Here is a 13,327-nt window from a genome sequence, read left to right as displayed (position 1 = left end):
AGGTCAGTTTTAATTGAACTAACTAGTAAATGACAATACGAAACATATATTTTAAAGTGAACCTGTGAGAACTGAAATATCACTACCCTGGAACAAGCATGCAGCCAATGAAGTCTGAATTCCCTACAAGCATAAACAAATTTAATATGACATTCAGCCGAGTTGTCAGAATGGCAATCGGCTGTTTTTTTATTTCAGTGCTGTACATACCGTATTTTCACCGCCGCTTCCGGGTATGTAATCTGCGGGACTGGGCATTCCTAAATGATTGACATCCTTCCGACCGGCGCATACAGTGCATCACGAGTTGCCGAAAGAAGCCGGACTGCGAGTCGGCTCTATACGGCGCCTGCGCACCGACGTTCTGCTTCTTTCGGCAACTCGTGACGCGCTGTATGCACCGGTCGGAAGGATTTCAATCAATTAGGAATGCCCAGACCCGCAGATTACATACCCGGAAGCGGCGGTGATGTACGTACGGCACTGAAATAAAAAAAAAAACAGCCGATTGTCATTCTGACAACTCGGCTGAATGTCATGCTAAAATTTTTTTTTGGGGGTGAACCCCCGCTTTAATGCAATTCTATGCATTAAGGTGAAAAACCTTCTGTAGTGCAGCTGCCCCCCAGAGGCCCCCCTTTTACTTGCCTGAACCTGATCATGACAGGGACAAGTACAGCAGCTCCAGCCGCTATCTCTGGTCCTCTTTGGCTCCTGCAATCAATCTATCCGATCAAATTTAGTGATACGGGAGCTGGGGGGTGGAGCTGAGTCCTGCTGTCTGTGACAGCAGCAGGACGACTTGGGAGCGTGCCCGCACGAGTGCCCCCATTAAATGCGGCTCTCTGTGGGGGCATTTGAGAAGAGTGGGAGCGCTGCTGAAGGACCCCAGAAGAGGAGGATCGGGCCACTCTGTGCAAAACCCTTGCACAGAGGAGGCAAGTATGACATGGTTTTTAAAACAAAAAATAAACACAAGCCTTTACAATTTCTTTAAGAATCAATTTTCCCATGAATGTGGTGATTTTAGTCACTACCAGGTGATTAGTAAGGAGCCGTTTTCGCATGCCACTTTCACCCACACAAGAAGACCTTTCCTTACTTATCATCTGGTAGTGAGTGTAAAATCGTCACATTCACAGGGAAAAAAAGAGATTGTAAAGGCTCGTGGTGCCCCCCCCCCAACTACAAGTAACGATACTTTCGGTCAATTATATGCCGAGTACCAATACATTTGTTTTTTGCAGTGCAATTTGAGCCCATACAAAATGATTGGGCTCAAATCTCATTGCAAAGAATCGCATGTGATTTTGAACAGAAATGTGGTGAGATTCCTGTCCGAATTTGATGTGGTTCCCCACACTGCTCCTTTGTGAACACAGGCTGAAGTCACTATTCACACAGGTGTGGTGGGGAAACCTTGCATGTGATTCAGACAGGAATCTTGCTGCATTCCTATTCAAATGACATGTGATTCTTTGCGGTGCGATTTGAGCCCTTTTCATTTTGTATGGGCTCAAATCGCACTGCATAGGTATTGGTTTCAGGTATAGTGTCGTTTTGTACTTGTGCTTAGTATCATCACTAATGTGGTATCGGTGCAACCCTAGTGGAGGCCATTTAAAAACCAATGTAATCAGCAGGTAAATCTCTGTATTTGTAGCTCTTTGTTTTTTACCCCATTCAGTGTACCACTAATAGATCTCACTGATGTACAGAATGCTAGGTCATGTTTTGTGGATGATGGGATTACTTGTTACAGGTTTTGTTGTCATAATTTGTCTTTACCACTATAAATCTGACTTTAATTTACCGTTCCACAACAGCTGACAATCGCAGTAAGAAACGTGTTGGCCGTCGTCAGGACAAAAAGGATTTCTCTGTCTTTAAAGACCCGGATCACGAACTGAGAGTTAAAATTTCCCCTCAGCTGCTGCTTGCTGCCCACCGGTTCTTATCCACAGGTGAAAACATACCTAACCCTCATTGATTGTCTCCCCTCTGTGGTAGGCTTATTCTTACTCCTGCGTTGTGATTTTTCTGACCCCAGTCCCTATCTCTTATTGCAGAGGTATCATTGTTTGCATCTAGTTTGGTTTCAGAGAAGACACTCCTGCGTCTCCTCAAATACCCAGACGTGGTGCAGGATCTTCATTTTGATGAGGATGACAAGAAGGCACCAGAACACTTCCTGTACCAGCGCAACAAGATCGCCGACTACTTTATCCTCATCTTGCAGGTATGTTTAATGAGGATCACTAAATTGGATATGGTTTAGGAATATGATGAGTTCTGTATAGATTAGTAATGTGGAAGCGCCTTCATCTGTTTTTTTTTCTTTTTGTTCAGGGGAAAGTTGAAGTAGAGGCTGGCAAGGAGAATATGAAATTTGAGTCTGGAGCCTTCTCCTATTATGGTGTCATGGCTTTGGGTACACCTTCAGGGAGTGGTGAGTATGTCTTTTGTATCTTTCTTTTGCACACCAGCCCAGACAACGCACATGTGGGACTTGGGTATTCAAGCCTGTAAAAGAACAACTCTCGAGAGTCCAGACAAACTTTGTTGCCAGCTCATGTGAGAAAAGGAATGGAAGTTGATTGCTGTTGGCAATAACAACTATTCTTCTTTCTGGTACTTTATTCAGTTGCCAATTATTTGCTCATTCTTAGAAAGCTAATTTAGAAAGCAGTACTGCCTATTTGGACCATGGAAATGTGTGGAGAATACCTTTCAATAGTGGAAACTATTCAATAAATATTTTCATTAGAACGGCTTCTGTGGAGTGGAAACTGCCACATGTGGATCGAAATTCAGCTGAACCGACCAAATTCCGATCCATCTATGGCCAGCATAAGGGTAATGCCTAGTACACACGACTGTTTTATTCCGTCGGGTTAAAAAACGATGTTTTTTCAGATGGAATTCCTGCCAAGCCTGCCTTGCAAACACACAGTCGCATTAGTCGGTGAACTTGACTGCCAAGAACGCGGCAGTGTTGCCAACCTACCAGATTGAAATTTACTGGCACGACACCTGAAATTTACTGACGCAGCCACGTTTTTACTGGCATTTCACAAAAGTTACTAAATTACATTTTTAGGTGCACATTTCTGTATTTAGGCTACAAACAAGTACGGTAGGCAAATAGCAATGTGATTTAAGGTAAACAAACATATTTTTGTTATTTTCGATATAATAAGGGCAAATTATTTAGTCACATCACCCCCCTGCCTCCATCCCCCTCTGCCACCAACACCCCCTGCCTTCACCAGCCTCTGCAGTGCCACAATCTCCCCCTGACTCAAATCTCCCCCAGGCCCCCTGCCTCCATCGTCCTCTGCCTCCATCCCCCTCTGCGGTGCCTCCAATCACCCCCTGCCACTAACACCCCCTGCCTCCAATCTCCCCCTGCCTCCATCCCCCTCTGCGGTGCCACAATCACCCCCTGCCTTCAATCACCCCCTGCCTTCAATCACCCCCTGCCTTCAATCACCCCCTGCCTTCAATCACCCCCTGCCTTCAATCACCCCCTGCCTTCAATCACCCCCTGCCTTCAATCACCCCCTGCCTCCAATCTCCATGCGCAGTTCCAAGCCAAACCGATCACGGCTATTTTTACTGGCACATTCCCGCAACCACGGACATTTACGAACAGGGGAAAAAAGTGCCCGTTTTTACGAACTGTCCGTAAAAATACGGACGGTTGGCAACACTGGAACGCGGTGACATAAAATACTGCGACGAGCCAAGAAAATTAAGTTCTATGCTTCTGAGTGTGCGCGTGTTTTTTTTTTTTTTCGTCGGAAAACCATACAGGCGAACGGTTTTCCCGCTAGGATTTTTTCCTGATGGGGGTGGCGGGGGGGAATTCCCCCCCCCCCCTTTTTTTTTCTTTTTTCGTCTGGCAGAAAAACTGCGATGGAGCATACACACGGCTGGGATTCCTGACAAAAAGCTCTCATAGCAGTTTTACCGTCGGGGGGGGGGGGGAAAAATGGTCTTGTGTATGAGGCATTAGTGTCTGCTGCTACACCTCTTTAATGTAGACTGTGCTGCCAGTAATGCTGCACTATGGGATATTGATAAGAGACTCCAGTTGCTCTCAGCAACCGAATTCTACAAGAGATTAATAAATGAAGCCTACTGTGCTTTCCTCTAGCGGTCCCTACAGTGCTGATGGAATTCAAATCCTAGTACTGCTTCCACCTCATTTCCCCATGTCTTATCTTTTCCATCCTCTACCAGCTCCTGCCCGTCCTCCCCTAAAAAGGGGCTCTCTGTTTTCATGGCTAGCAGGTAATCTACATGCATGGATAATGTGTGCACGCCATTTACACACACTTCTCAAGTGCCTTTTTGGTGTTGTGTAATAGATGGTGATATGATCTTAATAACTGCTTTCTGCACCGCGCAGTGCTGGAGAATAGGTGCATGCATTTATTATGCAAGGTGTGTTTTATCACTTGAACCTGACACACTGGGAAATCGATTCTTCTTATGACTAATCTTGATGTCATTAAAGTGGTTGTAAACCCTGTACTACCACTTTTACCTACAGGTAAGCCTATAATAAGGTTTACCTGTAGGTACCGTGAGTATCTCCTAAACTTGCACAGTTTAGGAGATATTCACTGTATCCGCATGTGCCAACGTCATCGCCACATGCGCACTGAAGAAACGGCTCGCTTGTGCTGTTTCTTCAGTAGCTGCACCATGATCGGGAGTGACGTTGTTGCAGCTCAGGCCAATCGCCACGCCAGAGCCCACAAAACTGGAATCTCCGGGAGACATGTCGCCGATCACATCGGTGTACGGGGACATACTAGCTCATTATGCCTTTTTGTCTTGCAGGTTTTTTTTTCTTTCGTTTTTGAGAGTTTACAACCACTTTAATGTTGCATGAGTGTTTTATTATGAAGTTTTTATATGGACCCATAACTAAATATATTTGCTTGCAACTGCTGTTTTTTTACTGACTTTTAGACACACTAGATGCCATATGGCCAGCATATCATACTGGCAGACTACTTGGCAGAATGGCATACATAAAAGCAGAATATGACTGGCTATGCATTATACAATGTTCCTTTTTTTTAGATTTGCTAAAATCCTAGAATAGGAGGTCAAACCTAAACACTTTCAATTTGTATGGAATCAGTCAGGCCCTTGCACTGCATAGTTGAAGATAAATCCAATTGTATAATATGACAAGCTTAAGGGCCCTTTTCACACAGGGTGGATCAGTAATGATCCGCCTCCGTGTGTCCGTACAGCTCAGCGGGGATCCTCTGTAAAATCCCTGCTGAGCTGGCAGGGCGGTCCCCGCACACTGTGCAGGGACCGCCTTGTCTTTCCTCCGCTCTCCCCTATGGGGGGATCGGATGAACACTGACCGTATGTCCGTGTTCATCCGATCCAGCAGACGGAAGAAAAAATAGGGGTTTCTTCCGTCCGAAAATGCGGATCTTTGCGGAGGCGGAACAAATTACGGGTGTCAGCGGATGGTCATCCGCTGACACCCGTAATCACATAGGGACCCATGTATGTCCCGTTTTCATCCGCAACGGACGGATGAAAATGCGGACATACGGTCCATACGTGTGAAAGGGCCCTTAGGCCCATGTCGCACTAGAGATTTTTGTAGCCGCTACAAAATTGCTCTCTTGTATTATCCGTTTGCTAGCATTGCAAAAAAAAATTGCAGTCCATGAAGCGAACAAGTTGACACCGCTACTGAAGTCCTCTAACAAAATGGGCTTCATCATAGAAAACTATGTTTTAAGCCATTTGGGTAAAGTTTAATAGAGAGAATAGAGCTGCAGTGGGATGAATGTCATGTGCCTGAACAGTGTGCACTTATCCATATTTGAGACTAGTTGGAATGGGACCGCACTTTGTCGCCTTTTTAATGAAAGGTCTGAGTTGCTTGGACTATCAAGTGTGTGTGTGTGTGTGTGTGTGTGTGTGTGTGTGTGTGTGTGTTTTTGTTTTTTAATCTGGAGTTTTTGTAACGTTCGGAGATGGCAACAGAATCCCCAGCTTCAGTAGAGGTAATGGCACATCAGCATTTTGTAACTGCCCAAAAAAGCATTGGAGTCCGTTACTGCAGGAACTTTGTATCCAGCAAATCACAAGAGAATGTTGGCAGACAAATTTCGTTGCAGCTGCAAATCTCTGCTACATATATGATGGTGTGACATGGCTCTTTTGCCGCATACACACAACCGTTTTTCATATCCTAGAAAAAACAACGTTTTTCTCGACGTGATTCTTGTCAAGCCTGCCTTGCATACACGCGATCGTGGAAAAAAAAAATGCTTGAGCAAAGCACGGTGATGTACAACGGCACTATAAAGGGAAGTTCCATTCTGATGGCGCCACCCTTTTGGCTGCTTTTTGCTAATTTCGTGTTAGTAAAAGTTTGAGAGACGATTCGCACTTTTCAGTCTTCGTGCTTTTCAGTCTGTTGCAGCGTGACGAAAGGGCTATCTCCATTACAAACGCTAGTTTTACCAGAACAAGTGCTCCATCTCATAACTTCTGAGCATGCGTGTTTTTTTTTTTTTTTTTTTGTTTTTTTCCTGTCGTTCAAGCCTACACACAACCGTTTTTCACGACATAAAAAACGACGAGAAAAATTAGTACACAGTAAAGTTATTAATCCCACTTACTGCCAGCCCCTCTGTAATGAGATCTACTACAAAGGTTTTTTATTTTATTTGGCAGCTAAATACTTTGTTTTTTTTTTTTTTTTTTTTTTTTTTAACATGTCATACTTGCCTGCTCTGTGTAATGGTTTTGCACAGAGCAGACCTTTTTCTCCTTCTGGGGTCCCCCACCAATGCTTCTGGCTCCTCCCCTCAGAGTGCCCCAATAGCAAGCTGCAAAGTGTTTTGTTTTTTTTTGCGCTATAAACAAAAAAAGCAACATAATTTGAGAAAAAAATTTAAAAAATTGTACTTTTTTTTTTGTTATACTAAAATATATAATGTGTATAATATACAGTGTATGCAAAAGTTTAGGAACCCCTGACAATTTCCATGATTGTCATTTATAAATGGGTGTTTGGATCAGCAATTTCATTTTGATCTATCAAATAACTGAAGGACACAGTAATATTTCAGTAGTGAAATGAGGTTTATTGGATTAACAGAAAATGCGCAATATGCATCAAAACAAAATTGGACAGGTGCATAAATTTGGGCACCCTTGTCATTTTGTTAATTTGAATACCTGTAACTACTTGGCACTGATTAATTGAACACACAATTGGTTTGGTGACCTCATTAAGCCTTGAACTTCATAGACGGGTGCATCCAATCATGAGAAAGGGTATTTAATGTGGCCAATTGCAAGTTGTTGTTCTCTTTGACTCTCCTCTGAAGAGTGGCAACATAGGGGCCTCAAAACAACTCTCAAATGACCTGAAAACAAAGATTGTTCTACATTATGGTTTAGGGGAAGGCTACAAAAAGTTATCGCAGAGATATAAGGGGTCAGTGTCCACTGTGAGGAACATAGTGAGGAAATGGAAGACCACAGGCACAGTTCTTAAGACCAGAAGTGGCAGGCCACATAAAATATTGGAGAGGCGAAGGATGGTGAACGGTCAAAAACAGCCCACGGACCACCTCCCAAAGACCTTCAACATCAACTGGCTGCAGATGGTGTCACCGTGCACCCTTCAACAATTCATCGCACTTTGCACAGGGAGAAGCTGTATGGGAGAGTGATGGGAAAGAAGCCTTTTCTGCGCACACGCCACAAATGGAGTCGCTTGAGGTATGCAAACGCACATTTGGACAAGCCAGCCTCATTTTGGAATAAGGTGCTGTGGACTGATGAAACAAAGATTGAGTTATTTGGTCATAAGGGGTGTTATGCATGGTGGCAAAAGAACACGGCATTCCAAGAAAAACACTTGCTACCCACAGTCAAATTTGGTGGAGGTTCCATCATGCTGTGGGGCTGTGTGGCCAGTGTCGGTAATGGGAATCTGGTTAAAGTTGAGGGTCTCTTTGATTCCATAATGAGAAAAAAGAAGTCGCGCTAGTTCAAAAATAAAAAATCTAAAAATAGTGAAAATCCTGTGACTAGTTAAACCAAATAGTTAAATATATGGTGATAAGCACCATCCATGAAGAAGTGCAATTAACATATAACCACTAAGCGACACAAATATATCTAAATCAATACAACATATTGACAGTCCAAGTGAGCCAAAAGGTTAAAGTAGTCCGCAGGTGTGTGATGAAAAAGAATCTTCCGACTAACAGTGATATCAACCACGCTGTGTTTTAGACCAACAGGAGACCTCCACCACAGATAGTACTGACTCTTACCAGAATTCAGTAAAAATTAGGCATGAATATCAAATCCAGCAGCAACATACAGGGTAATCTTCAACCAGCAGTATCCATAAATGAATATTCACCAATAGAATCCAGGCTCCATAAATGCAAAGGAAACACCAAGAGAGGAATATAGTGTAATACTGCGCTGGTTTATTGTAGCATAAAAAGAGCCAAATGCTTACTTACATCTCCAAAGAAAGAAATAGGCATCAAGCGGACATAAAATCAGGTACAAGGTAAAAAAACACACAGCCGGCCGGACTGTGTATAGGCGTGCGTCCGGATATCCGGATCCTTACACCTGGTAAACGCGGCAACGTCAGAGCGTCTCCTCCCGACGTTTCGTCACAATGGGGACGTGTTCACGGGGTAAGGAGACGCCCCAACCTGCCGCACATATAACAGATACAGGGGCGGAGCCAACCAGGGAGCAGATCTGGTCACGATCGTTAATCCTCCATTTTGACTCCTGGAAACCCGCAGTTCCTGCTGATGCAGACCACTGCCAAAGTAAGGGAAAAAAAAATTATATATACAATATTACCTCCCTCCCCAAGGGGAAAAAAGAGAGGAAGGAATTACTTTTAAAACCTTCCATTGGGACTCACAGTATTAAAACCGGAGGGCCAAGGGAAGTGAACCAATACAAAAAGAGAAATGTATAGTCCTCATATGACTGAGGTCAACGGACAATGCTGCTAGCATATTAATCCCTGTCATACCGGACTTTTATAACAAAATAAAAACTTATGGAGGTACGATCACCAGAGTCCGCCCCTGGTCGTCTGTATCCCCTATGTACATAAAACACATATAAGATTACTGCAGTAAGCAATCCAGCTAAATAAAATCAACAACAAGTGTAAAAGAAACAGAATTGACTGTCTATGTTTACACTAAATAAAAAACTTAAAAAAATTTTATAAATGACATAAAAATGTATCACAAAAGTTAATGAAACATACATAATGTACAACATCACATTAACACCCATATTTAAGAGTCTCTCGTTTAAAAAAGGAATTCAACATACTATATCAACATTAAGGACTAGTAAATAAATCCGTAAAAAACGCGACTTTCATATTTGGTATAACCCTCCATAACGGAAATATACGTGAACAGATCTCAATCACATAAATCCTAAAGACTATGAGTTATCCAAAAAACAATTCAAGTCTACCTCGATATTTAAGCCGTGAGGCGAGTAACATTTAATCTTATGTATCCAGGACATCTCAGTCCTAGATATAGATCTAACCAAGTCGCTCCCCCTCCAATGGGCGGTAAACTTGTCAATCCCAAGGAATATAGTGTCCTTGGGATTACATGCATGGGCAGTGAGGTAATGCTTGGATACGGAATGCTCCGTGAACCCACTCCTAATATTCCCAATGTGCTCATTAAGTCGCACATGTAGCGGGCGTTTAGTCCTTCCTACATATTGTAAACCGCACGGACATATTATTAGGTAAATAACTCCAAATGTAGAGCACGTGATGAAGGGCTTAATCACAAAACTCCTACCATTGCTACTGGAGCTAAATTCCACTGTCCTTTTCTTAGTGCGGTTATTTAAACTGCAGCTCTGACAGCGGCCACATTTATAGAAACCCGTCAGACCTGCCAAAAACATCGAGGGTATTTTCGGGGGATTCATTATATTGCCAGCCACCTTGTCTCTTAAAGAAGGGAGACCCCTAAAGACCATCTGCGGCCTCTCTGGCAGTAGACCTCCTAAAACGTTATCACTTTTGAGGATGTGCCAGTGTTTTGACATTATATGCTTAATCCCCCCATGTTGACAGGAAAAATCCGTGATGAAAGGGCATTTAAATTTGTCAGACTTGTTACGAGGCTTATCCTCGAGTAAAGGGCCCCTGTCTAATTGTGTCACATGTTCCAGAGCACTGGACAAATCTTCCGACTTGTATCCCTTTGCTAAAAAGCGATGTGTTAACACATCTGCCTGTTGAGCAAACGATGTCTGTTTGGTGCAGTTCCTCTTAATGCGTAAATATTGGCTCTTTGGAATGGAGTCAAGCCAGGGAGCATAATGACAGCTGTCCCTAGAAATGTACGCATTTCTGTCTGTTGACTTGAAATGGGTAATTGTCTGAAAGTATTCCCCCTCCACCGAGATCACCAAATCCAAAAAATTGACTTGCACCTGGCTAGCCTCATAGCTCAGCGAGATGCCCCGATCATTTACATTTAGAGCAGTCATGAAATGGGTCAAGTCATCTTTAGTGCCATTCCACAGGAGGAGGATGTCGTCGATATACCTGGCCCACAATAGTTTCTCTTTGATTCCACTTAATATCTGCAGATTCTTGAGAATATTGATATTTCAACAAGACAACGACCCAAAACACTGCTCAAAATCTACTCGGCATTTATGCAGAGGAACGAGTACAATGTTCTGGAATGGCCATCCCAGTCCCCAGACCTGAATATCATTGAACATCTGTGGCGTGGTTTTGAAGCAGATGAAAAAATGGTACTACAGCGCTACTATTATGAATCGCAAAGAGAAAAACACAAAGCAAAAAAAAACAAATGATAAAGCTGCACACACAGGGCGGCGTACAGAACCAATATAGAAGTTTAAAACATAAGTGATGCGCTAATATCAACAATTGCTGCTGTAGATACAAATGGTGCTAATGATACCATATACACATCCTATTCAGGAGGTATCAATATGTGCAAATAGAAAAATGCAAGATATGCAAATAAGTGCAAATAAAATACAATTAAGTGCCAAATCAATAGGATCAAATCAAAACCTTGTGTGGGTGCACAGACAATTAAACAAAGTAGTGCCACACTAATTGTAAGGAAGTCCTATGTCAGCCCATGGACAATGCACAAAAAGACAGGCTTGATTAAAAACGAAGGGATCAGTCCCTGATTAAGTTGATGGTGAAACGAGATAGACCAAAATGAAATCGCTGATCCAAACACCCAAATATTTATAAATGACAATTATGGAAATTGTCAGGGGTTCCTAAACCTTTGCATTTTCTCAGTTTAGGCCGATATGTATTCTTCATATTTTTGGTAATAAAAATCTCAATAATTGATTCGTTGGCGCAAAAGTTATAGCGTCTATAAAATGGGGGATAGGTTTATGGCTCTTTTTTTTTTTTTTTTAACTAGTATATTGGGAACTCGCAATCTGCATCTTCTCTCCTCGCAGAACAGGGATGTGTGTGTTCTTCCCCTCGTGTCTGTGATCGCGCTTGGCTGGTGGTCATCACGACTGCCAGTCACAAGCTTTGCCACACCCGCAGTGCAGTGGGCGCTCCTGCTATCCTGATTTTTAAGGAGTCCACGTTCAGCTGCGACAGCTTGCGGGATGGTGCCAACCTGCCGCAGTATGGTGGCCGCAGGTCGGCAAGTGGTTAAAGACTAAACGTTTTTGCTAGAAAATTAGTTGGAACCCCCAAACATATATATTTAAAAAAAATTAAATATCACACACACGTATATGTGAAAACAATACACACGTCAATGCGCTTTGCCCTCCCACACGTCCTTGATGACGCCTTGTGGGAGGGAAAAACGTGTTGACGTAATTTCCTGTTTAGAGTCCAAATGACATCCCTTCCGGTTTCGGTGGAACGCACGCTGGATGCAGAGTTTCCTGGTTTAATCTCTGCAACCAGATACGTTTTTATTTTTTTTTTATTTATTTTTTTGGAAGTACCTATCCACGTTTGCGCAAATAAACTGATGTCAAACAGTACTTCATATTGGACCCTTTTTTTTTTTTTTTTTTTTTTTTGGTGTCTATTTGCCTGCGACCATTACGATTTGGGGAGATCTTCCTGGGACCCTTCTGAGTGTTCCCTGCACAGCCAGCGTTCTAGTCTAAATGATCCCCTAAACTGCAAAGCTAGGGGTCCGTTTCTTTGGGTGAGTGGGGACCCCAGAGGGGTGTGCGGCGCACCTTGAAGTTTGGCGCACAACTGCACTTTAACAGTTAATGCAGTTTGTACAATGTATATAGACTTTTTTTTTTTCTCTTCTGCCCATGTGCATGAGGCTTTATAGTGTTACTAAACCCACAACAGTAAAATCAGTCTGTATATGCAGTAAAGCATGCTTGTTATACTCGCTGTGGCACCTAAGGGGTTAATCATGTGCATTGTGTAAAAAGGCTGTTTTGATCCTGTTTTTCTTTGATCCTTCCCTTTTCCACAGTCCCCAATCCATCTCCTGATAAGACAGAGCCTTTGGAGTAAGGCCGCACATGCTCATTTGGTGTGTATTGCTAGAGATTTTTATTATTTTTCATGGGAGGGTGCGTGTTATCAGCACGGGGCCAATCACCACTGTCTAGACCATGGGTCTTCAAACTACGGCCCTCCAGTTGTTCAGGAACTACAATTCCCATCATGCCTAGTCATGTCTGTGAATGTCAGTGTGTTACAATGACTCATGGGATGTGTAGTTCCGCAACAGCTGGAGGGCCGTAGTTTGAGGATCCCTGGTCTAGACAGAGGGTGAGAGGTTCTACAGCCTCCTAGGACAGTCAGAGTAGAATGAAACTCCTCTTACAAGCTTTAACCAGACACTGATGGAAGTTGCAAGACTGCTATATATGGCTGATGGTATTTAGAAGTTTATATTTACTAAAATGATTGCATTTCCATGATCTATGTACTGTGGGAGACCAGATATAGTGAATATAGGGTCCTGGGTTTAGTACACTAAAGGTATAAATCTATTTTTAAATACTTATGAGGTGATGGTGAGCTGTTGATCATTTCTCCTCCTTGTGCTATTACGCCAGGTGTCAAAAACGAAGCAAACTTTGCGCATTAGTATACCTTCACTGTTTTAAAACTAAGGAATGTGGGAGTGTGTGAGTTGCCCATAGCAACCCAGTAGATGTGAGCTTTATTGTATAATCGCTGCTGGAATCTGGTTGTTATGTACACTATGTTATGTACAATACTTATTGT

At 42.9% G+C, this 13,327-nt stretch overlaps 1 protein-coding gene across 1 annotated transcript in view; it reads left to right on the top strand.

Annotated features, from left to right (window-relative positions):
- CNNM4 (cyclin and CBS domain divalent metal cation transport mediator 4) overlaps positions 1-13,327 on the top strand; it is a 53,573-nt gene that overhangs the window by 24,189 nt on the left and 16,057 nt on the right. Inside the window, exons 4-6 of the mRNA XM_040345952.1 lie at positions 1,827-1,964; positions 2,070-2,239; positions 2,350-2,449. Coding sequence (XP_040201886.1) covers positions 1,827-1,964; positions 2,070-2,239; positions 2,350-2,449 — 408 coding nt within the window. The remainder of the gene's footprint in view (positions 1-1,826; positions 1,965-2,069; positions 2,240-2,349; positions 2,450-13,327) is intronic.

Source organism: Rana temporaria, chromosome 3 (genome assembly GCF_905171775.1).
Source record: "Rana temporaria chromosome 3, aRanTem1.1, whole genome shotgun sequence".
NCBI classification, from domain to species: domain Eukaryota; kingdom Metazoa; phylum Chordata; class Amphibia; order Anura; family Ranidae; genus Rana; species Rana temporaria.
Note: the sequence above shows the minus strand (reverse complement) of the source record. Positions and strands in the feature narration are given on the sequence as shown.